This window comes from Arachis ipaensis, chromosome B2 (assembly GCF_059453495.1).
Source record: "Arachis ipaensis isolate K30076 ecotype BB chromosome B2, ASM5945349v1, whole genome shotgun sequence".
NCBI classification, from domain to species: Eukaryota; Viridiplantae; Streptophyta; class Magnoliopsida; order Fabales; family Fabaceae; genus Arachis; species Arachis ipaensis.
Genome location: NC_142437.1, coordinates 15,914,592 through 15,940,847, shown reverse-complemented (window position 1 = coordinate 15,940,847; position 26,256 = coordinate 15,914,592). Strand labels below are relative to the sequence as shown.

At 35.9% G+C, this 26,256-nt stretch overlaps 3 protein-coding genes across 4 annotated transcripts; all 3 read right to left on the bottom strand.

The window, feature by feature from the left end:
* Positions 1-948: 948 nt before the first annotated feature.
* On the bottom strand, positions 949-4,589 carry LOC148573124 (uncharacterized). Its single transcript, XM_088505443.1, has 2 exons — positions 2,255-4,589; positions 949-2,167 (listed from the first exon to the last, which is right to left on the bottom strand). Exons 1-2 carry the CDS (start codon positions 2,913-2,915, stop codon positions 1,803-1,805), a joined length of 1,026 nt encoding a protein of 341 aa, XP_088361569.1. The 5' UTR covers positions 2,916-4,589; the 3' UTR covers positions 949-1,802.
* A 503-nt stretch (positions 4,590-5,092) lies between these two features.
* LOC107625078 (putative tRNA pseudouridine synthase) lies at positions 5,093-9,069 on the bottom strand. 2 transcript variants are annotated; one of them, XM_016327646.3, is made up of 8 exons: positions 8,730-9,069; positions 8,609-8,644; positions 7,729-7,841; positions 7,496-7,644; positions 7,043-7,187; positions 6,544-6,954; positions 5,381-5,827; positions 5,093-5,231 (listed from the first exon to the last, which is right to left on the bottom strand). In XM_016327646.3, the coding sequence occupies exons 1-7, from the start codon at positions 8,974-8,976 to the stop codon at positions 5,399-5,401; spliced, it is 1,530 nt and encodes a 509-aa protein (XP_016183132.1). In that variant the 5' UTR covers positions 8,977-9,069; the 3' UTR covers positions 5,093-5,231; positions 5,381-5,398. The 2 variants fall into 2 exon arrangements, with proteins under 2 accessions (XP_016183132.1, XP_020971211.1); XM_021115552.2 differs by having other exon boundaries at positions 7,729-7,892; positions 8,730-9,019.
* Positions 9,070-15,906: 6,837 nt separating this feature from the next.
* LOC148573123 (uncharacterized) lies at positions 15,907-17,568 on the bottom strand. Its single transcript, XM_088504471.1, has 10 exons — positions 17,492-17,568; positions 17,339-17,404; positions 17,192-17,260; positions 17,038-17,116; positions 16,915-16,964; positions 16,596-16,682; positions 16,450-16,518; positions 16,304-16,369; positions 16,101-16,220; positions 15,907-15,976 (listed from the first exon to the last, which is right to left on the bottom strand). Exons 1-10 carry the CDS (start codon positions 17,566-17,568, stop codon positions 15,907-15,909), a joined length of 753 nt encoding a protein of 250 aa, XP_088360597.1.
* Positions 17,569-26,256: the final 8,688 nt, after the last annotated feature.

The following is a 26,256-nucleotide window of genomic DNA, read 5'->3' as shown; positions in this document are numbered from 1 at the left end:
CATATCTTCCTCTAATTGTAGGAAGTTCATGTGGAGACAGGTGATAACCCGTTTCGGTATCCCGGAGGTCGTCATCTCGGACAATGAGACGCAATTCACGGACAAGAAGTTCACGGAGTTCCTCACCGGCCTAGGAATAAAATAGAAATTCTCCTCAGTAGAACACCCCCAGACAAACGGACAAGTGGAGTCCGCAAACAAAGTCATCCTGCTTGGTCTCAAGAGGCGCTTAGACAACAAGAAAGGTGCATGGGCCGACGAGCTGGCTTCGGTCATCTGGTCCTACCGAACAACCGAACAAAGCGCTACGGGAGAAACCCCTTTTCGCCTAACGTACGGGGTCGACGCGGTGATACCCGTCGAAATCGGCGAGCCGAGTCCACGGCTACTGCTCGCAGGGGTAGACGAAGCGGTAGAAAAGGACCTGGTGGAAGAGACCAGGGAGATGGCCCACTTGTCTGAGACAGCATTGAAACAAAGGATAGCTTTGCGCTACAACTCTAAAGTCCTCAGAAGGGATTTTGGGGAAAGAGACCTCGTCCTACGACGCAACGACGTCGGTCTACCGATCCCAGGAGAAGGAAAACTGGCGGCGAATTGGGAAGGCCCCTACAGGATCAAAGAGGTGCTCGGTAAAGGCGCCTACAGGCTGGAAAGACTCGACGGCAGGGATATCCCGAGAACCTGGAACGCGGTTAACCTGAGGAGGTTTTATTCATAGCTTGGGCCCACCGACCAACCAACCCGATGAGCCGGGTAGAGTTTTGCTTTGATCAAATGTTAATTCCCAGTTATTCGCTTTTATCAAATGCCTTTTGTGTTCATAAACATTGTCTAGATAACGACTAATTCTTACTTGTCCAAACTCTTCCATTTATTTTCTTTCAACGCGCACCTCACGAGGTCGCAATCGTAAACGGCAACCCGGGACTGATCACCCCGGGAGGCCAGCGGAACCACGGCCATATCAAACGGCTTCATAAATAAAACCGCAACGGTTCCAATCGAATTACCAGCGCAGACGGGAAAACGGGCACAAGCAATAAGCCCGCCTCGAAAAAACAGTAACAAAAATAAAATGACAAGCAAAATAAATGGTAATAACGACAAGTCGACCAAGCGACTAGTTCGCCATAAAAGTCACAAAGTCAGCCACAAAGTCACAACAAAAAGTTCAACAAATCCACACCAAGCCAAAGTTAAAAGAGATCATTTCCTAGGCATATCGACAATCTTTCCGTCCTGGATCATCTTGAAGACACCAATAGCCGATGTGTCGAAATCGGGAGCCACGATCTTCACCTGGGCCTTCAGGGCGTCCTCAGTCATGGAGATCGCGTTCCTCCCTTACTCTTTGGTTGCTTTCAGCTTCTTCCTGAGCTCCTCGACCTCGGCTTTGGCGGCTTCAACTGACGAAACGGCTTGGTCACGCTCCTGCTCCAAGACCACCACCCGACCCTGAGCGGCATTCAGCTGGCTCTCCAGGGTCATCTCCCGCTCGGCTAAACGGGCCACCGCCTCGTCGGAAGCCCTCAATTTCTCCTCGGCAGATGTCGTCTTTTCCTCAGAAGCCCTGAGCTTCTCCCCCATCTTGGACAATTGGCTCTGGAGCAGCTCGACTTGCACCTTGAAATCATTGTTTGCCTTGACAGAGGATTCGAGCTTCCTCCGGAGAGCCTGCATTCCCGACAACTCGAACTCAGCCTTTTGAGCTATCACGGCCCCCCGGAGCAAAGTCCGGTACATCCATCTCGCCTGTCCAGCCAGGTCGGTTCCATGAAAATGCTCCTCCGTCCCAGGGATCAGCTGCGAGTCAATAAACTTTGTAGCATCAAAATTTCTTCCATAATGGTGAGAGTCCCTTCCGAGCTCGCAGACGCCCTCCACCTCTTAGAGGTATGGATGAGTTCCACATCATCATCTTCCTGATGGGTAGAGGACGAATGCCCGCCAACGACAACCTCGGGAAGGGGGGAAGCCTGCGCCCCTTCTGGGTTCTTGTCCGACATGCCGGTATCCTGGGGAGAGGGCACAGCCTGATTCTCCTTCTCCCCGGAAGGCCCCTCCGACTTCCCGGCATCTTTCTCTTCGGCCCTCTCCTCATCACTGTCCTCGAAGAAGGTCTTCATCAAATTTTCAAGCCCCGTTACTGAGGCAGACATCTCCACTGCAGCAAACAGATAAACACATCAGTCGTCAGATCAAGAAAAACAAGCAATGATAAACAGTACGAGCACAGAATAAAACGACTCACGGATATAGCTCCTGGCGGCCTCCCGTTCACCCATGAGAAGATGGGGGTTCACGGGGTTCTTCCCAAAGAGGGCAAACAACACATCAGCTATTTTCTTATCTACAGGGGACATCCCTTTGTACGTCACCTTGATAAAAGAATTAGACCCCGCCCCAAAACTCCAATAAGTTGGGATGAGGCGCTCCCCCTCTAACGATAACCAAAAGGGATGGCGACCTTTAGCAGGGCGAACTTTAAAGAATTTGTCCTTGAACCCATGGTAAGAGTCCTCGAACAGACCAAATATTCTCCGACCTTGGGCAGATCGGAAAGAAAGGAACCCTTTTCTCGCCTTCCCTTGTTTGGAGGGGTTGGTGAGGTTGATGAGAAAGAGGAAGACATCCACTGACGCCGGCAGCTCGAGATATTCACAGACCATCTCGAAACAGCGGATAGAAGCCCAGCTGTTCAGATGGAGCTGCGACGGCGACACGGATATCCCACCAAGGAGAGACATCTGAAAGTCAGAGAAGGGTAGGCGAACGCCGACCTGGGTGAACATGGCCTTGTAAAACCAGATCCAGTCGGCAACCCGGGGAGAACGGAGGTTGATCTCATACAACCGCTCGTCGGGGGCAGGAACGAATGTCTCGTAGTTGGTTTTCGCGTCCATCCCCCACATAAGTACCCGGCTTGCCGGAACTCCGTAAGCTCTTCCAGGTCCATCTGGTTAGGCGAGTCCTTTATGTCCGAGGTCACCCAGGCGTAAGGGTCGTAATTTGTGGCAGAAGTAGAAGTCCGAGCAACAACGCGAGGCATACCTACAGCGGGGTACCACTCCATTAGACTATGAGATCGGGAGCCCGGAAAACGCCCAGAAACTATGTTCATCCTACTGGACAGTTAAAATTAAGCATGGAAAAAGCTATACTTATCAAGCAAGCTACCTAAAAACCTACCCCGGAATGGTACCCCTCCCTTAAACCATTTACCTAAGCACTGGAAAGTCATCTAGCAACAAAAACCAAACGAGACAGCAGGAAACACAAAAGCGAATGCAAGCAATAGACATTCAACAACAAGGCAAAAAAGAGAGAAGCCCAAGGATTACCTGAATTTGTTGCGAGAAACTAAGAAAGATGAAGGGAAGATGCGTGAGGATATCACACCAATGCTCTGAGATCTTCGAAAGAGGGAGGAAGAGATAGCAAGAAGATAGAAGAAGCAGGAGTGTAAAAAAGAGAGATAAAGCGAAAACAAACCATTTAAAACCACCCTCCAGGGAGCGCGAAAGACTGGGGGCAAAATAGTCTTTGCGTACGGGGATTCCCAACCCATTATGAGCATTCAATGCTCAGCACGGAGAACGAAGCGCTGAACGGTTACCTCAGTAACCAAAAGACACGCGCGCAGGGGGGCATGTCCCCCCTACGGGCGGCCGATATGGCGACGACATATGAAGAAAGAGAGAACGCGCCACCAATAGTCCTCACGGCTACCACTGGCGCGTGGGGGCACTGTTACGGCCTGGCCCAAACCCTCTGCTGGCTTGGGCCGACCCGAGCTTCACCCGACCCGGACAGTCAGGGATAGGGCGCTCCATCGCCGACCCGGACACGCGTCTGTAACAGCTCACCCACAGCTGTAAAGGGAGCGCCTCTTGAATAGTGGGCCTGCCTTTACAGGGCCCACCTCTGACAATATATAAGGGGAAGATTGGCTCTTCCCCCGAGGTACGTCATATACCACATCACCCTTTCCGCCTGCACATTTACTGATAAGAGCGTCGGAGTGTCTTTGCAGGTGGCACCCCCCTTTTTTACACGAAGTACTCGGGACCTCGCACATCTCTGACCGGCAGTCCACGACCCGACGAGCCCCTACCATCTCCCAGGATCTTCACCCGAACCGACCGGTAACCGACTTACCGAACAGGTGCATTATGGATTTGAATTATTATACATATAAGAAGAAGACGACGGTGATGACAATAACAATAACGATAACGATAATAATGATGATGGAGGAGGAGGAAGAAAAGAAATGAGAAGATGAAAAAAATTTAAATGAGAAAAGAAAGAAGAGAGGAGGAAGAAAAGAAGGAGGAGATGGAGGTGGTAATGTGGTGGTGGTGACGACGACGATAACGAAAGAGAAAAATAAGAGAAAAAGAGGAGGAAGAGAAGAAGAAATTGCAACATCAATGGGAGAAGGAGGAGGAACACAAAGAAGAAGGAAGAACGTGAAGGAGGAGGAAGAGGAGAAAAAGAAGCGCGAGATGTGAAAAACAGTTATAACAACTTGATTGGACTTGTTAAGTATTTTATTTGGTTGTAGAGTTTTATTCTTTTTTTATTTTACCGTAAACCAAATTAAAAAGTCCGATGAAGACATTTAAAAAAATTTAAATACCAAAATAACAAATTTAAGGATTAGATTTAAATATTTAAAAATTTAAAATAAAAATAATAAATCTGGGAATTAAATTTGTATATTTAAAAAATTTTAAAATTAAAATTAACAAATCTAAAGGTTAAATTTGTGAACTACATATCATGATGAAACCCGCCAAACTTCAATAAGGTTGAAAAAAATACTGTTGAGAAGCCAATATTAAAATTAAAAAGTGCTAAAATAAAATCAAATATCAAAATTTTATTTTTCTTTGAAACAAATTAAAACTGTGAAACATTTTTTTACTATTAATTTGGATTCTAATACACCAAAAAAGGTATAAAATAAATATCAAAAATATTATTTGTACACCAAAATCAATTATTAATGTATTTATATATAGATACATATATTATTTAATTTATTTTTAATATTATTTATATTCTAATATATATTTTATACTAATTTTGATAACTAATTTAATATAGACCTAGCATGGTCGGATAAATATTTATCTAAGTAATGTGTGATGCAATCATGCAAACTCACTCAGCCTCAATTTGGAGTGAGTTATTAATTCAAAAGCTTCCCTAGACAGCTTTACCTGCAACAACATCCATTAAACCAATTAGATGAGACGCAAATGACATGAACATCCAATGATGCCACGATCAAGGAACCACTAGAAAACCAGCGAAGTAGGTAACAAATGTCGGATAAATCGTGGTATGAATGTCAAGATTAAAATCATACCGAAGTTGAATATATGTCCTATTGATCCGGATCCGAATCTGATGCTAGTTTTATTCTAAAGTTTTCTTTCCAAGTTCTCCAAGCCTTTCTAACTTCATCCAATTGAGCTTCTGGAATGCTTGTATACTTGTCCAATTTCTCAACCCAAAGCTTCCATGGAGGCTTTGACGAATCTAGGAACTTGGAAACTTGAGGCAACATAACAGACACGTAGAACTCGTCCACTGCTTTCAGAATTTGTTCTGATTCGACGATAGACACCATCTCAGGCCTTGTTAAACTCCCGGCACTTGCTCTCATGCTGAAAGCATTTCCCTTCAAGATCAAAACTTCTGGCGGGGCAAGGGGGAGGACGATTCGCGAAAACTTGACGAGTGACAAAGAAAGGATGTCTCTTGGGATTAAATTGCGCTTAACTGCCACAGCAGTCCCAACCATTTTGCGTATCTGCAATCCATTCAGACAGCGAAGATGATAGTTAAGAACTGTTAGATAATTTAACATATTTGACTGAACTGTTTGATATAACATGTGTTCATATCTCAGCTATCATTTTCGTACAAAGATTGAATATCAATAACGAATTTTCTCCTCAAAGTGGTCTCTCAGATTCACAACTTTCACCATTTTAGTTTCTCAAATTCAAAATTATCTATACTGATCTTCGAGATTCAGTTTTGGGCACCATATTAGTCCCTGTACCCTTTCACTGAATTAGCGAACTAAGTGTTGAATTGGTTCTAACTTGCCACGCTGGACATATGGCTAAACAACGTTGTTTCGTTTTGGCATTTAAACAAGGCAAAAACAAGAAAAAGAAGAAGCGTTTATATGATGTGCAAATTATTATATCTCCTTTCATTCTCCAAAATGACCTTATTTTGCTTTATTTAAGGGCTAAAACGAAAAGACGCTATTTAGCCATGTGTCTAACGTGGCAAATCAGAGCTAATTCAGCATTTTATTCGTTGATTCAATGTTAGAAAGCGTTTAGGAACCAATGTGGTGCCTAGAATTGAATCTCGATGACCAGTACAGTGAATTTTGAATCTAAAGGACTAAAATGATAAAAATCATAAATATGAGGGACCACTATGGGAATTTAGTCCGAATTTTCATAAAGTGCAAAAGTTATTACCAGTAAAACAGAATTAACAACTTACTTGATGAAGCATGAAGGACTCCCCCCATATATCGAGCTCTACGTAATTATATCCAAGTGATGTTTCCAACTTCCCACAAGAGCAACGGAAAATCTTTCTGAAATGAGAACCGCTTAATCTATCTGTCTCGTCAGGTTCATATAACCATCGTGCATGAACGCCTATGAGTGAGTGTTGATCACTCGAACCGCTAGATTCAGTAGACTCCGAAGACTTGTGTCTCTGTTCCTTGTCGCTTAAACTAGTTGTGTTACCACTCAGAATATCATCAACATCACTTTCCTCACTCTCAGATTCCAAACTAGACAATCTTGTTCTGTTCGACGCGCTGCCTTTTCCATCGGCTCGCCTTTTATGGTAAGTTTTCCTGTACTTAGACCGTACAGTATAATTATGGAAAGGATGTTCTCCCTGAAACAAATAATATCAATATTACAAGTTTACAACACAGATGAATTTCATGCCGAAAAAAGTACAATAAAGATGAATTAAGCTATACCTCAAAAACATTAAGTATACTATTGAACTCCGAAATATGGGAATCAATTTCATCCTGACTGAAATGGCTCTGGATCCCTATAATATCAGCAGGGAGGAGGTAAGAATATTTCCGCAGATTGCACTCTCTTCTGGGGTCAAATCTCCTTAAACAAGCCAAAACTTCAACGTTAGAGATAACAGTGAAAAAGTTCATTGATAAAGAATGGTGTATATAACATTCCTCTAAAAAATATCAGCACACTTTCATAGTTTGAATCACTTTAAAAATCATAGCCATCTAGTCCATATAAATCGTAGCCACTGGTTAAAATGAACACAATTTGTTAATTTCTTTCTTTACTTTGCTGCATCATAAGTTTCAAAGTCCTTTTAATAATTCAGTTATTATTGTAGTATGCAGAACACTTAGAAATTGAACACTGCATAATCAATAAGATACTAATAATCCTACTTTTTAGAAGGCAATATGCTGAAAACTCGGATTGTAGGAGGAAGGTAAGAGTTAATGCAGTTCGCAAGGGAGATTCCATCATTGTCTTCTTTCCATGCACTATCCGGAATTTCCATCTTAAAGGATATCATTGTTGCTAAAGAATGAACCTATACATAAAAATGAAGTAACAACAACCAAGTCATATAGTGAAGCGAAAAGGTACAACTATAAGTAACAAGAAGGTTGGTTACTCCTTTATCAGTTCTGCTACTTCGGCTCCATTTAACTTTGTCCAAGTCTCCGAAATTACTATCTTGGATGCCACCGGCCTTGAAGATAGCAGTTTCGAGTTCTTTCTCGATCGCTACATCGTGTTCGAATTTTCTTAGCAAGAAACTCATTCATAGAGGCCAGACTGGTTTTTAGTGTATGCAAGTAGTTGGAGTTAGCATTGAAAACAGGGTAATTTCATCTGAGTTTTAAGACCAGATAATATTAGTCAATAAAATATCAAATCTCATTCAAATATGTAACATTAGGGATCATTAATTTTTATTTTCATCCATTATAGAAAGGAAAAATTGCACTTCTCATTCAAACCTATGTGATTTTACAATTTTTTTTTATCAAGTAACCATCTTCTACTTTCCTTTTTTCCAATTTTAGTTTGAGTTTTGATTTTTCACAAGATTACATTTTCATTTTATACTCCATACTTGGGAACTTAGTGGAGGGTAAAGTATGGTTTTTTCACCTAATGTTTGCTATTTTCTTCAAAGATACCCTAACGTTTTATTTCATGCAATTTTGTTATAACATTTTTGGTTTATTCAATTTCGTCCCTAACATTTTCTATTTGAGTCAATGTTCCCCTATACGTTTTCAATTTTGTCCCTAACAGTTTAGATGGAGTTAATATCAGAGCTAATTTTGACAGAATCGAAAATCTAAGAAACAAAATTCAGGAAGTTAAATGTTAGAAATACTTTTGAAGATAATGAACATTAGGAACAAAAGCATACAAATTTAATTAATTTATCCTTAAAGAAATGTATGCATTTTAAGAATAATAATCACATAATCAATGATTGTTTTCTACTGTGAGGAGGAAGAATCAAAAGGGGGTCTTACTTGATAAGTCATGCTGATCTCGTTGCATTTGCAAACCTGTTAAATAAATAACATTAACCTCAATAAAGAATTATTAAAAAAAAAAATTGGAGAAAATAAGAAAAAAGATAAAGGAACTGACCTCTATAGTCAGTGCCAACATAACCGACTCTCATGACAACCTTTTTCTTGAGAAAAGGTTCCCACTTTGGAAGGGAAATGGTTGAAGTTTCGGCGGAAGAACAACAGAAGCAGCTGAATTTGGATAGTGGAACTAGCAGAGAAGAAGAAGAAGAAGACACCATTTGTGCAAAACTTGGTATCATGTTCTCTGTTAGAGTGACACGTGTTGGAACAAGATTATACGAACACGCACCATACAAAATCATCACTTCACTTCACTTCTCTTCAAGACTTGAAAGCTCAAGCTCTATCTTCTAACTTCCAACACTGTTGTTTACAGTTATACTTATAAACTGTGTTATCCTTTATCAACAACTAGTGTAAAACCCGGCGTATTGTTCTATTATAAAAATTTATTAATATTTATCTATTGATATTAATAGTTATTATTTTTAATTTAAAAAAATTTACATATATAAAAATTTATTGTATAGTGCGTATTCTATGCTTATAAAAATTAAAATAATCTTTTTATTTTTTAGTCTATATTAATAAATTTTACTTAAATATAAAAGTCATTATATTTATTTGTTTAAATAAATATTGTTACACAGTTATTGTTATATAATCCAAAAAAATTTAAATTTTAATCAAAATGATTTATATTCTAATCAAACAAACAATAAATTCTAACTAAGTGACGTTTGAATTTAATAAATTGAGTATCATTATTTTAAACGAGGTTCCTATTTTAATAAATAAATAAAATAATTATATTAATTAAAATATAAATACATGAAAAAAATATTATTTGTATATTAAATATTTTTAAAATTTGTATAAAAATATATTTATTATTAATTTATCACATATTTAAATTATTTTTAATTAACAAAAGAAAAAAAAATCTGTGTATAATTGCTAAGGAAATACTGGTATCAAAATAGTATTTATTATAAAAGATACACACATCGAAAATAATAAAATTCATCACTTAAATTATTTCTTTTAGATATTCATTACTAATAAATTCATAAATATATCTTACCTTCAATGGTAATATATTTTTTACTACCTAAATTTTGAATAAAATAAAAAATATATTTAATTTATTATTTGCCATGATAGCAATTAAGACAGTAAATTTTATTTATTTGTTTAATTATTTAATAGAGGATTTTTACATAATATCTAAAAATAAAAAGATAAAAATATTGTCTACATAAATAATACAGAAAAGCTCTGCATACAAGCCATTAGGGCTTGTATGCTTTACAAGTTCATTAAGCAATAAAACAAAAAAACGCGCTGCTACACATACGTTGTATACACGCGCTATATAAGATCCCGCGTATATCTAACTACCAAATTTAAAAGATTTGTTTCCTTCTTCGTTTTCGTTATTTGGAGATTTGCTTGTTCTTCTTCTCGCGCGTCTTCCCTCCTTCTTCTCCATCGTTCTTTTCCTCTCCTTTTCTCACTGGTATGTTCTTCGTTTACGTTACTTTCCTCTCTTTGTGCAACTCGAGCTTCATTTTCTATTTTGATTTGTTGTTTTCTGAAATCAAAGTTTGAACTCGTTTTGAAGATAATGGATCATTCAACCTCAGATTGTCAGCTGAATCCAGGCGAAGTGGATTATGAATTTGAATCTAACGAAGTTCCTGAGGTTTGATTTACATAGGATTAGTATGAATTTTCATGCAGTAATTTGTATAGCATTGTGTAGTTAAAAAATTGTTGAACATCGACTGTGAAACTAACACGTTAACATGAATCTGTCGATTCAATGTATTAGTTTTGATTAATTATCTGGAATTTATAGCAGACGCTCGGGTGTAGATCAAGTCTTTTTTGGGTGTATTTTTGCTAGAAGTGTGAGTGTATTTACACTTTACTGGTTTTTTGTTATTTTAATTGAGTTGTTGTTGTTCAGGTGTATTATATCAGACATGATTGGGTGTGTTTTTAGTTTTTGACATGGTGTATTCTGCAGCATGTGTATTTACAGTTTATGGCTTTACAGCATGTGTATATCATATTAGACATGATTGGGTGTATTTGAATCATATCTATGTGTGTATTTGAATCATATCTATGGGTGTATTTACAGTTTTTGACATGGTGTAATGTGCAGCCTCTCTCGGTTGTTGATGACGAGCTTGTTCCGAAGGTTGGAATGACCTTTACCATCCTTGAAGATGCTGGAAAATTTTACAGGAACTACGCCAAGGCTGCAGGTTTCTCTACAAGAGTTCGGTGCACAAATAGGAAGGGAAACGAGATTAAGAATCAACTGATTACATGTAGCAGAGAGGGAAAATGGAAATCTAAAATATCTCCGACTGAGAAGACCAATCCAACAGCCGGTCTAAATTGTCCTGCAAGAATTTATATACACACATTGAAGGATGTCGGTGCTTGGATCATTTCAAAGGTTGTGCTGGATCATTCACACCTCTGCTGTCCAAGTAAAGCAGAGATGCTCAAACAGCACAGGGAACTAAGCATGTACATTCGTCGTACAATAGAGAATAACGAGGAGGCCGGTATCAGACCAAGCAAAACCTACCAATCATTTGTTGCGGCTGCCGGGGGTCACCGCGAGTTAAATTTTATCGAAAAGGACGTGAAGAATTACATTACCAGGGAAGTGCGGAATGTTTCCAAACAAGAAGATGCAAAGGAATTCGGGAAATATTTGTTAAGAATGAAAGAGAAGAATCAGAATTTCTTTTTTGAGCTCGAACTCGAGGAGGATCAATCTATTAAGCTGGCTTTTTGGGCCGATGCAAGAAGCAGAGCTGCCTTTGAGTATTTCGGAGACGTCATTTCATTCGACACCACCTACAATACAAACAGGTAACAAACTGCCCCTGTTTATGATGCTAAATTAATGTATTTTTACGAATTCGCAGCAGAGGTGTATATTGGCTGTTTCTTTGGGTGTATACAAAGAATCTGTTGGGGTGTATTTAATGATTTTGCATTCTGCACTATGGTAATTTGTTTCAGGTATAATTTGGTCTGTGGTTCTTTTGTCGGGGTGAATCGCCACGGTCAGTCAACACTTCTCGGATGCTCTTTGATGAAGAACGAAGAAATTGAATCATTCAAATGGTTATTTCAATGCTGGCTTCGTTGCATGGGAGGAAACGCTTCGAAAGGGTTTCTCACCGATCAGTGCGCATCAATGAAAAGGGCTTTAGAGGCCTGTATGCCAACAACAATTTACCGTTGGTGTATTTGGCACATCAAGAAGAAGATTCCAAGCAAATTAAACAGGTACAAGGGACATGCCGATATTGAACAAGAAATGAGCCAAGTTGTTTGGAACTCTCATAACAAAGACTCATTCGATAGGAATTGGAATGATTTTCTGCTGAATTTTGGTCTTGCGGACAACAAGTGGCTTTCAGGTAATGTCTTTTTAAAATCTGCAGCAGAGGTGTAAATTGCATGTTCTCTCGGGTGTATTTATAGTCTGTGTTTGGGTGTATTCTGCAGATCTGTACGAAGACCGTCACATATGGGTTCCTATCTATCTGGATCACCACTTCTGGGCAGGGATGAGAAGCACAAAAAGGAGCGAGAGCATGCATTCATTTTTTAACAAGTATATCACCCGGAACAGCTCGCTTATTCAGTTCGTCAAACAATACGATAATTGCCTCGGAAGCAGGGAGCAAGCAGAGAGAGAATCAGATGCTGCAGATTTTCATACGGTCATACCGTGTGCAACCAAATCTTCCATTGAAGCTCAGTTTCAAGATGCGTACACTCATCAAAAGTTTAGGGAAGTCCAAGCGCAATTTAGAGGAAAGGCGAATTGCATCACCAGATTAACGAATTCCGCTCTAGGCTATTCAGTATACGAAGTCGGAGAACAAGTTTCCAGCTCAATATTCAAGAAGTTTGTGGTTACTTACGACTCAGTTGCAGCCGAGGTAAAATGCCAATGCTTATTATTCGAGTCGAGAGGGATACTGTGTTGTCATGCACTAAGCGTGTTAAGCTTTGAACAAGTAAGCCAAGTGTCACCTAGATATATACTGGAACGATGGAGCAAGAAGGTAAAGAGGCGACACACACACATCAAGAGCAGCCACGACGAGCCACTGATGGAGCCAAGAAGCAAGAGGTTCGACCAATTGGTTTTTTGTTCGCAAAATATTTGTGAATTTGCATCCGAATCGGAGGAGCTGACTACAATTCTGCACCGTGCGTACGATAATGTCATGGCTGAGATGGAATCTTTAAAAGCCAAAAGGAAGGGGACATCTTCTTTATCCCACGAAGACGCCAACTTGGAATCCGTTAACGAGCTTCAAAGCCCGCCAAGGATTCGAACAAGAGGACGTCCAAAAAATAGGCTAGGTTCAAAGTTGGACAAACAGATCGCAAATGCCACAAAGAAGAAGAAGACGAAAGTTTTAAGCGAGGTAAAAGTAATGTTCTTTAAATTTGTGGCGATTGAGTTTATTTTTCTCGTTAATAGTTTAGCTAATATGTGAGTGTTATATTCAGATAAACCTGTTTGATGCTGCATCAGTGGTGCATTCAAATTCCAGCCAATATCAAGGACATGTTATGAATTATCAGTTCAGGGTACCAGCAGCAGGGGATAACTCTTTGAGTGTATAGTTTTTCAGAATATGGGTGTAGAAGCACTGTGCTTTTGGGTGTATTTTTGTTAATTCACAATTTACATATAGATACATATATATAATATTTGTGTTTTAGGGTTTACAGGTTAGGGGTAAGGGTTTAGGTTTTAAGTGTTTAGGGTTCAGGGTTTTAGTCTCAAAGCATCAGGGGGGATAGATTTCAGGGTGTATGTTCAACTTTATTTGGGTGTAAAAATTCGCAGGTTATGGGTGTATATTTGATTTGATGTTTTTCTTCATATTTTAGTACCTGTAATTCATACATTTTGAAGACAGCACAGACAGTTTAACAGCACAGACAGTTTGGGTGTATATTTTATGCAATCTTGGGTGTATTATTACACTTGCATTAGGTGTAAAAGTTTATAATTTGCGTTTATATATGCCTTGATTTTTTCCTTCATATTTTACCACCTGTAATACAGCTTTTGAATACAGCACAGACAGTTTAACAGTACAGATAGTTTAATTATGAAAAAAAATATACATGGAATAGAAGTTGTTGATAAATGGCAAATATTTACAGCATTTGTTCAATTTACAAACTACCCAGCAGTTGGATTACGCAGTTTCTATATCAGCAGAATTTATCTGACAAAACGGACTCAATAATACAGAGGATGGCTTCGACAGCCTTATAGCATTACTCTCTCTAATTGCCTGATCTCTCTCTTTATTCATCTCACTGAATAGTATCCGCGAAGCATACTCCACTCTATAGTGGTCCACCTCCTCCTACAATTAAAAAGTATATTCTGTTTAAACAGCAATATTAATTCAGTAAAGTAATACAGAGTTATATAGTTCTAAAGACAGTTACCTGTTTCCAATTATCCCATTCATACTTCCCCTTTTTAATGTTTTCCGGCTCAATTAACTCAAGCCACTTCATAACGTAGATACCGCAGTCATAGCTGAAAACGAAGAAAATAAATTACAAATCTCATTTAGGAAAGTTTAATGTTCAGAGTCACAAATTTATACCTTGATTTTTGGCCTGATATTTTAACATATGATGCTTTAATTTTCTTCTCCTTCTCGTCTTTCTGCAGAGGTTCCCCGCCAGCATATGCTCTCAATCTTGAAAATACATATCCCTTAAATACCAAAACAAATCAGTAATACACCCGAATGAATGCACAAGATACAACCAACTGAATGGACAATATACACCCAACACAACTAACGAAATACACCCAAATTGATAAACAACATACACACAAAATACACCTAACCCGACAAAGAAATTACACCCAAAAGAGAACATAATTACACCCAAAGCAAAATATATATACACCTTATATTGAACTGAAATAGACCTATCTATTAAAGTAAAGAATACAGAGGCAACTTACAGTGAATTTATTAAGCTGCTTTCTCTCATCGCTTGGAGCTTTCTTGTGTAGCGGGTCAAGTATACGACATCTCCGCTTTGTTGTATCAATCACCCATAACCACCGATGGCCCGAGTAGCAAACAGGTGCAAAAATCTGAAGGGTTGCCACATTTCAACAGTGTGTTATTTTATTTAGCATATAAGTAAAGAACGGTACTAACAAATTTAGCAAATGAAAACTTACATATGGATGAGAAGTTATTTTTTTTGCATCTATGAAGGGAATAAAACTCGGGTAGCCTTCCACCCTGAATTCTTTATTGGTTTTCGGTGATATGAATTCCCCCTTTGGGTGCTTCGAAAGGGCCATGCTCTGCAACAATTGCGAAACAAAAAATGAAATACTGAAAATACACCCAAGTAAATACTTTAAATACACCCAAATGACTACACAACTTACCACAATATTGGGGGGCAGACAGTAAACTTGTTCTTGAAACCTTTTATCATTTTTCCGGTTTAGGATGTGGCACATGGCAGATACAATCTAGAAATATATGCCAAAATCAATTTACGTTAATAAACATTGCAGTAAACTTTGGTGTAAAACATTAATGTTATTCTAATATTACCTCAGATTCTATATAACTTTCTGCCTGGAGGGATGCAAGGTGCATTCTAAATAAAATGTAATTATCTTGCGCCATCAGAGTGCAGATGTGGTCATACTCGTCAGTACTGCCATCTGCGTAAGTCTTCAGTCATGTCCCCCAGATGTAGCACTTTTCTTTCATATCATCCATAATCTGATTTATTCCCTCAGGAGTTTCAAACTTCCCAGAACTTTCTCCCCCAGTCTCCCTTTGAATTTGTGGACTTTTACTTTTTTTTCTTTCGCCGCACTGCTTGCTATTTTTTGTACCAAATCGTCTAATTGTTTTAGCAAATTTGCAGCTTCTGGAGATTTTGCCCTTTCTGTCTCCTGCGTTGACGCTCCCTCCTGGCTTGAATCAGTCAAGCCAAGGCTGAATGATGGCACTGGATCTGTTTTAGGAACATAGGATGCTGTCCGTGCCATCATCATCAGGGCAGCAACGTCTTCTGCGGCTGGATGACTGCGTCATCATGTATAACGTATTATAAGAGTAAGAATATACGGATCATAAGCAAAGATTGATTTTAGTCTGATGAACTTACATTTTAGATGGAGCTGGGGGAAGCGTGGGTGTGGTTTCTTGAAGTTGTTGGGGGGGTTCAGGAGTGCTGCACAGTTACACAAAATTAATCATGGCGTAAAAAAAAACTAATCAGGAACAATATACACCCAAACTGTTAGCAAATATACACCCAAACTCTAAACAAATATACACCCAATACTATTTCTTACGTTTCTGTAGTTCCTTCAATCTGTAGCAGAGGGGTTGGTTCAAAATCTGTCTCAGGTGTTTCTTGAAGTTCCGGCACAGTGGTTGTTTGGGACGCCGGCACAAAAACTTGAATCGGGACTCTAAACAAGAAGAAAAATGAAAGGTTAACAACGCCTTTGAAAATAATAAGGTTATAAGGTTGAAATCTTCTTGGAAAACTCACATTGCAAGCGCATCCGACGGTGTCTGTTCCCTCACAACCATCATATTCGAATCAGCCGGACTCAACCTAAAATACACCCAAAGAAAGTCAAAAAATACACCCGAACAATTCAAAAAGAAGACAAGCTTTGTTTTTTGAGAACTTACATACTTGCATTTTTTGCTTTTTTTTCCTGCCTTTTTTTTCTTGAATAAAATAATAAAGGACTTTTTTTTCTAAAAAAATATATATAGAATTAGAAGTAGAAGTTAATAGAAGAACAAAAGTAACGGTTATCTGAAAGAGAAATTACATGCTCTCTGACGGCTGGTTTACACTACTCTGTTCTGTGCGTCCTTGAGAGGAAGGATCATCACTTCCCAAGTTCACAGCCGGTATTCTAAACAGATTTCATGTTATTCAGACAAAATAAGATACAGGTATAAAATACACCCAAATGAATGCACAAGATATAACCAATCGAATGGACAATATACACCCAACACAACAAACGAAATATCTCAACTTAATAAACAACATACACCCAACTTGATCAACAAAATACACCCAAATGGTTCCACAAAATACACCCAAATCATGATAACAAGACTTTATTAAATAAAGCTTCTTACGTTTCAGAGGAGACATAGCGACCTTCTGTCGATCGCAGGTCAGCTTGGTTCTCCTTGCGAAACAAGAAACAATTATTAGCAAAGAAAACACACCAAAATCTGAAATAGACACCCCAACAAGACATACCCCTCTGCAGCAGATTTTTCAACGTTTCCCCTTAGCAATTCATCTAGTTCTTCACTTGATATTTCATATCTCTCACTACATTCATAAAAGAAGATGTTAACAAAAATAATTACGATGATAGACGGTAATATAGCTAACGAGGTACTGTACCCATCAAAGTATTGATCTTCTTCAGGGGATGAATGCTCAACAACAACTTTTTTCTTTTTTGATTGTGTTCTGAGTGGAAAAAAAAGTATGAATCAGAAATAAAAAAAGTAATTTTATCACAGAATATTTATCCAAAGAAGTGCTTACTTTTTTGGTGTTGTTTTTGTCATTTTCTTTTTCTTTTCCTTCTCCGCCGGTGATGATTTTTCGCTTCTATAAGTTAATAAGAGACACTTCAGTTAATACATGAAATATTTATAATGAAGCCAAAAGAAAGGAGTAATAATTTCAGAATATTACTCATCACTTGATTCAGATTCAGATTCTGAATCAGAATCTGACTCCTCTTGACTCTTCTTTCTTTTTCTGGAGTCCATTCTGTAAGGCAAACAATCATTATTTAGAACATACTAAAGATAAAAAATACACCCAAATGAATGCACAAGATACACCCAACTGAATGGACAATATACACCCAACGCAGCAAACGAAATACACCCAGCTTAATAAACTACATACACCTAACTTGATCAACAAAATACACCCAAATGGTTCCACAAAATACACTCAACTCGAAAAAGAAATTACACCCAAGTATGGTACTTACTTTTTTCCCTTTTTGCTGGGGTGTTTTCTTGCTGAATCCTCTGAGTCTTCTTGAGTCTCAGACTCAGAGGTAGAACTGTCATTGTCAGTAGTTGTTTCTTCCTCCGAAGACAATGTTGAACTTGCCTTCCTTTTTTTTGTTTTCTTGATTTCTTGTTTTTTTTTTCTGTTTTCTTTATTTTTTTCATTTTCTCTCTTGTTTGCGCCATGTTTACAATCTCCTGAAACATCAGATAATTTATTTAGCAGCATTCAGATAAATAAATATACACCCAACATAATTTCCTCTGTTTCTGCATTCATTCTTTCGACCAACTGCTCCTTACTCCAGTTGGCAATCCATGGTTTTGGTGGTCTTTCAACCCTCTTCTTGCCTTTGTTTTCTGAAAGATGAAAGTATATTATCATCAGGGCAAAGAGGCAGCCATCAATTACCTTCTTCTTTTTCTCCTTGTAGTCTGTGATGCCCTTGACGATGAAGGTCAAAACATGGCCCCCCAGTTTCGCTCCGAGATGCCGTCCATCTCAAAAATTGGGGCCAGGTGCACATGCGATATTTTGTTTATTGTCGTTGGCAAAAGGAACGCCATCTGTATATAGAGGATGAAAATCCTCTTGAACATTAGGCGTTCCTCTTCGTTACCAACGCCGATATCCATCATCTCATCGGTAAGACTTTTGAGGGTCTTACCCTGGAATCTTCTAAAAATTATTTTGTCATTGTCAGAAAGTTTCTTATACTCGACTTTCTGAGGAAACAGATTTTCTACAAAAAGGAAAACAACAAAGTATCAAAGTCGGTTCAAATACACCCAAGCATCAACCTTAAATACACCCAAGCATCAACTTAATATACACCTATAATTTTGAGCTAGTTACCTGTTGCATTGATGCCAAGCGCGTGACCTATCTTTCTTGGGGTTATTTTGAAAGAACCATATCCTATTTCCAGTCTGTTCTCCCCAAGTTTGAAGTTGTTTGCCAGCTCCCTTAACAGTTGGTGATGCACCCTTAGTGGTGGGATGTGCATCAACCCACCGAATCCTAGATCCCTCACAATCGCCTTCTTCTCCTCAGTCATGTTTTTGAATTTATCACTTAGGAGATGTGTGGCACACTTAAGGTCTTTTGTTTGGTTTCTTGCTGCCATTTTCTCTGAAATGAAAAATACACCCAAAGACATCAGTAAGATACACCTATATATATGAGTCAGATACACCCAAAGATATCAGTAAGATACACCCATATATATGATTCAGATACACCTATTGATAACAGTAAGATACACCCATAGATATGATTCAGATACACCCATTGATAACAGTGAGACACACCCATAGATATGATTCAGATACATCCATATACATCAGTCAGGTATCACTCATACATGCTTCAATATCAAGCAACATTACAAGGTCAAGCAATATACACCCCCCAATCTACAGAATATACCCCCAAAAGTCAGTTACCAGAAGATCTAGAACAACAAGAATAACAGGAGAACCTAGAACAACAACATAGAAGAACAGTGTAACAAAGAAGCAAGAATAACAGTAAACCCTAGAACAACAACGTAGAAGAAAAGTAAAACCTAGTTCGTAATCTGGAAAATATACAGGAATCGTCATGTAACGTACCTTGAGTATTGTTGCTTTGTTTTCGCTGGAGATTCTTGATGGAGAGTTTGATGGTGTGTTGATGGAGGTTTCGAAGGTTAGCGACGAGTTGTATATTTTGATTTTCGATTTTCGCTCGAAAACAGAAGGGTTGCGTTTTCTTCGAATTGCTTTGAGAAGTGGAAGAAGTGGAAGAGTCTGCCATTACTCGAAGAGAACGTAACCGTTTTGAGTGGGAGCGCATGAATGTTACGCTCCATTCAATCCCTCTTCATGCGCGTGAATTCTTTTTGGGCTGGGCCAAACTTGTAAAGCTTGTAACTCGTTTTTGCTTGTATGTGTAGCAGGCCTGTAAATAATATACCTTACTACATAAAATATTGTTGACATAAATAATAATAATAATAATAGGAATCGATGTGCCAACGAGGGCGTTGGGCTCCCTTAGGGGGTGGATTGTAAGGTCCCATATCGGTTGGAGAGGGGAACGAAGCATGCCTTATAAGGGTGTGGATACCTCTCCCTAGTATGACGCGTTTTGATGAGTGGGTGTGGGACAAAACTGTGAGGCCTTGTATGCCAAAGCGGACAATATCATACTAGCGGGTGGTCTGGACTGTTACAGATATCATTTTTTTATTCTATAAAAAAGATTATTATTATTAATAACAAAAAATATTAATTATAAAAAAATAGCAAAATAGTAAAAAATAAATAATTTTAATACGATGTAATCTTATTATATTTTTCGAGTCTCTACTTATGTTATAGTTAATCTTTTTTATTACTATTATTTGGTAAGTATTTTGTGAGTTAAATAAAATTTAATTATTTATTTATTTTACCAACCTAAAATAGGAGTATACTCACGCTATTTATTTGAAGTTAAGTAATCTTTAATGAAATTTTAAGTTATTATATTAATTAGATTGATGATCTATAAGTATGATTCATAATTATTTTAGAGCATGATAAAGAAGTAAAATTATTCCACTAGAGCATTAGTTTTACATCACTTAAAGTCATAGGCAAAAAGAAACTTAGTAAGAGTGTCAATTTTATGAAAAAGATGATAAAGAATAACAATTGAGATATGCACTTTTTTATTAGAGTAATTGATAAAATAACATAAAAGAGACAAATTCTTATGTGATATAGACATTTCTTTTTAATTGTTCTACTTCATAATATAAAACAATGTATCTGTATTAGAAAATAATAAAATTGAGATATTATCTTTTAAAGAGTAATACCTTATCAAAACGCAAATGTAATAAAACAAATATAATTTAAGTCTTTCTCAATCGCAAATTTAAATTAGTATTTATTTGAGTCAACTATTTGATATTAAAATGAAATGTCAATTTAAATGTCATAAATATGATTTTATTTTAAATTTAAAGAAGGTTTATTTAGTTTCACATAAGATGTTTGAACATAAAAGTATTGAGAAAAGAAAAATCCTAAGTTAAGAGATATTACACATTCCAATGGTACAATACTTTGGATTCTTATGTTTTAAATGAAAAATTGAACAAAATATAGAAAGGACAATAACAATGTAAGAGACCCACTTTACTAACGGGACACTTAGTAACAACATTCATAGTTCCAAATTTTTCATGGTTGCTTAGCTCTCTATATTTCACTGGAAGTTGCTCAAATCCAATATAACTTAAAATAATATCACAAAAATAATTATTTATCCTATGATATGAATATATTTTCCATTATTTAAAAATGAGCGGCTATCTAAAACTTTGAAGAAACATAGCAACTAAAGTTATAAAAATGGTATGGTAATAGGTAGCAAAAATAGATAACAAAATTTGTAAGGATCGAGTAGTGACAAATCAAAATAGGTAATGCATCTTATAAAGCCTAAACATATTGTCATAAGTGTACAAAAAATGAACTTCTTGCAAGTTGCACAATTTATCTTTTTCGTAAAGAATAGTTTTGTAAAGAATACAGGAATTAAAAAAAATTATTAATAAATTAAAATAAAAGAATAAAAAGTAGTAAAATTTCATATGAAGAATAAGATGCTAATCACCTACTTACTCTCGCATAGACACATATGAAACTAAGTGAATTCCAATAGATAAACATGCGTCAATAGTTATATAACAACATCGCATTCAGTAAAACAACAACTTGCATTATCTTTGTAATTTTTCTGTCTAAAATTATTTCAACTGTATCATGTGAATATGTCAATTTTTTGTCTATTAAAAAGATTTGACAACAATAAAAAAATTCTAAAAAAATCTAAAAAATGTTCACAGCAATTTCAAATAAACTACCACTTCATTAAAATCATTTTTGTTACAAAAAATTAATATACCAAAAAGAATAGCCACAAATTGAAATATAGATCTAAAAAAGAACAAAAATCAATTATCAAGTAATAAAAAAAAACCCTCAGCATAGGAATGGAAAAAAATTAATTATGAAAATAATAGTATTTAATTATCTAAAAGTTATATGAGTTATACGCTCGTACAACATAATCAATTGGGCACATATAGTCAAAAACAATAAAATCAAATAACAACCAATAATACAACAGATCATGTGAAAATCAAGCCCAACAGGTTTAAGGATAGCTAAAACATACACACACATCCAAGTTAACAATTTAAAAGTGTTAAAATTAAGCTCATTAAATCCAATAAAAGATAGTAACTCAATCTCAAAATTAAACGTAAATGAAGCAAAAATATAACATCTCTCTTACCTAATACCCAATTATCTATCTCATTTTTATTAGTTCTAATACTTATAATATGAAATGAGATTATTTTCTTAGATTCAAATTGGTTATAAACATCAAATATTAATAAATTTATAGATCAATTACTAATGCCTAATACGCTGCAATAACTTAACTCAATCAACTTTAAACCAATAAAAACTGATATCAAGTAAAATGTCACCTCATAAAAATGCTTCCACAATACATGTTTCAGATGCCAAAAATACATAAACAAAAGGTGAAATAAAAAAGAAACACAATAACATTTCATCTAATCTACATCTGACACATGCATCTCTGAATCCCAGACCTACAGAACTTATCCAATGTAATTCCTGAATTGTGAAAAATAATATACTAAATTCTTTTAGGAAATATAAACAAAAAATAGTGAACATTCCATACACACGAACTAACCTTTTAATATTGGAACAAAACAAAGTTAGAAAAAATCAAAATGAGCGAAGCCAAAAAGCAAATCCTAAAAGCTAATCTTTAAAAAATAAACAGAACCGGCGAAACTTGAACTTACCTACAAAAAGTGATCCAGACTAAAATCCTTCGCCGTAAAACAAATGACTCTTAAGTTGTTGTCCTCCTCCATACTCTGCACTTCATAATTTTAAAACCTGTATTTTGTCCAGTGATTAAAAAATTTTTGAACGTAAATTCTCATTTTCTTGAGTAGCAATAGGCATTTTAATAAAAGAGAAAGTATTAAAATCAAAAGAAAACCAAAACACAGGATGTTCTTTGATACTTTTGTTTGGACAAGTGGAGTATCAAATTAAATCCATTTAGAGTAACCAAATAAGAAAAATCTTGATCTCAGGTTTCGAAACCACAAAAATTCATCCAACTTCCCCTCTTGTTCTTTTTTGCTAGGGAGACCAAAAAGCAAAGTAATAAAATAAATTTCATATCAGATTAAAAAAAGTGAAAGACTATAAATTTGATGGACAAAAAATATTAAACCAGTTAGAATCAAAATTTACAGAAGACAGTATATAAATTACTTAAACTCTTTGATTTGGACATTAAGAAGGGTTATTAAATAATTACTACTAACATGCATGCAAGAAATAGCCTGGGAAATCTTCTAAGCAAAGAAATCAAATAAATTTTATATCAAAAAATACTTTAAACACCAAAGAAAAATAAAAAAGAAAAAAGAAGCAATAACTAAGTTCAAACAGAACGAAAAAATTAAATCCAAAAATATTAGCAAAGAAACATATGAATTAATAAGAATAGTAAGTTCAAATTACACTAACCAATACAACCTATCCCTTTACAAAGATACTTATCAATGGCGAAATTAAAACAAAAGCAAATGAACTAACCTTCAATTTCTCATGAGTTTCATTCATAAAATTTTCCAGCATTCCTTTATTTGGTGAGTATTGTTTATATAACTGAAATATGATCAAGTAATAATCATGTGTTTTAGATTGAATGCTAATTTATAGAAAATAGTAACAAAAGAGTAAGAATAATATCACTTTTTTAGATTAAATAATGTTAGTGCATTGTTTCTTTTATATGATTGAATTCATTTGTTTAGCTTAAGATTTTAGAATACTAAAATTTAATCAATATAGCAATTAAAAAGTAGCAGAAATACTTACATCAAATGCCTTAGACTCCAATTATTCTATAAATTATATATATTATATAAGAGTATTTATACATTTTCAATGAAGCATATTTGGCACCAGTTGCTAAGATATTCATGTGCAAATGGTATGGAAGCACAAAGAAATTGGTATTCAATACTACATACACAAATTGTCATTTATTTACTATCATACTAAATGGTATGGTCCATTTAGTTCCTACACAAATAGTTTCTTCCTTCCTATGATAATTCAACACCCACTTGAGATAAATATAGAAATATGTATTAATTTTTAGGAGGCATCCTAATAGAATAAAGAAAAAATGAAAATAGCAAAGTTGAATCCTAAGATGATAATCATACAACATCACATGCCAACTCCTTTGTATGGACGATAATATAGAAATGCATCTTTCAAACCAATAATTACTTCCCTAACACTTTGCTACTGAATTGTCCTTCATGTTACAACCCAATCAAGTACCAATTTATGTTTTGGATACTGTTCAATTATGTAACTAATGAAAAATGCGATGGCCATAGAAAAACTAATAAGGATAGCGTTCTTTAGAATCTTACTCCTTTTCTTTCAACCTCACATCTCATAACAATAGAACCCTGGCTTATCAAACACAAATTCTAAAATCATAGAATCAAATAATAAAACCTGTTCTTGATCACTGTTTTTTCTTTTGGAAAAAGGAAGGATGAAGAATTAAATGATTCCATGGAGAGGAGCTTATATTAACATTAGATATGGTAATCATGTTCAAGAATGGATGTTTAGACACAAATGTTTTTCACTCATCTTGATCAATCATTCCATCACCTTTTGTATTAGCATCACTAAAGGTGCCTAGAGTGAAATATATACAATTTTAGAAACATTAATTTCAAAGAGCACTTGAAAGATAGTAATTAACGGAAGAAATCTTAAGAACCTTATTCAGATGCAAAAAAAAAAAAAAAAAAAAAAGAGAGAGGAAGTAATAACTTTAAAGAACAATCACATAACATATATTAATCATGCAACAGAGAACATCCTTATACCGAAATTTTTTTCACATTAAGAGAGAGCATTAAGAGAAAATAGATGGAGCAGGATCCCTTCTACAAAAAGTTTTTCACTCAACAATAAATAGAAGCAAGAAGCATCCTTATGACGTCTTAGGCGAACCTTACAATCTTAAAAGATGTCAATTTGTTTTTCATTTTTCTATTACAAAAGCTTGAAAACAGAAATGCTGAAAAATTAATTGAGAATGTTGTCATTTGTATAATAGTTAACATCTTTAAAATAACATCTCTTTTATTCTTTGCTGTGCCATTTTCATTTCTCCATCAGTTTGAAATGGAAAACAATGAAATTTGTATAGTTTTGCTATTTTAAAATAGTTATTAAAAAACAAAAGTGGCTACTAATGAAAATATGCTTAGATTACCATGCATGTGTCAAGCTGCCATATTGGTGGCAATGTTTACAATTACAAATCCCTTCAAAAAAAAGATCTTTCTTAGGGAAAGCAAAGGTAATAAAAGCTTATCCACTCTAAAGTCTTAAGAGGCAAGAAGAAGGACCATGTTTTGTTAAAAACAAAAAAAGGTATAACAAATGGCCATGTTTTGTTGACTTTGTTTTAAGCACATATTTTGACATCTCTCTTATCTGAACATTCCTAAGCTGTAAGTTTGTTAAAACTCAAAAAATGACTGGACTAAGAGTAGTATCTATAAATTCATATAGAAAATATTATCTTTAGAAGCAAATAACCTTAAAGAAAAGCATGTAATAAAGTTATATAAGCTGAGCGAGAATAAAAGCCTTGATGACTTCTTGAGATGCAATTTCACCAACCAAAGCAGCCATATCATGAAGCTCTGTATATCCTGATCTGTTGTAGTGCAAAATAATCATCATAATATACAAAGTTTGATATTGAATAAATGGCAACTAACCAAGCACCTCAAAAGCAACCAAAAAATAGTCCATGTATTCAGTCAAATTTCAACATCAATATATTCAAACTGATTTTACATAAAAATTTGTTCATGCTAACTATATTATTTGTTCCAATCTGGTCAATTATGTCCTCCTCGAATGCAAACCAATTAAAGTGTGTAATCATATTACTGTCCAAACATTAAATAAATAAAATATAAAATAAGATATTATACCCACTTTAAAATTTTGCATCATAGTGATAAGCTTCACAAAAGAAATTGTTTGTCCTCCTCTATCAAGCATTTTTTGTATAACTTGTAAATATTTTGAATACAGTAAATATTATGACTTGTAAAATTATTAGCATGTTCATATTATTTGTATAAAGATATGTATGCATAAGCTATGACCATGGTCAAATTAAGCATACCAAAGCTAGTTCCCTCAATGATTATAGAGCTGTTTGCATCCTTTTCAAAATGTTCAAAGGCACACCGTGCATGTTGCTCCCACTGGTCAAGTAAT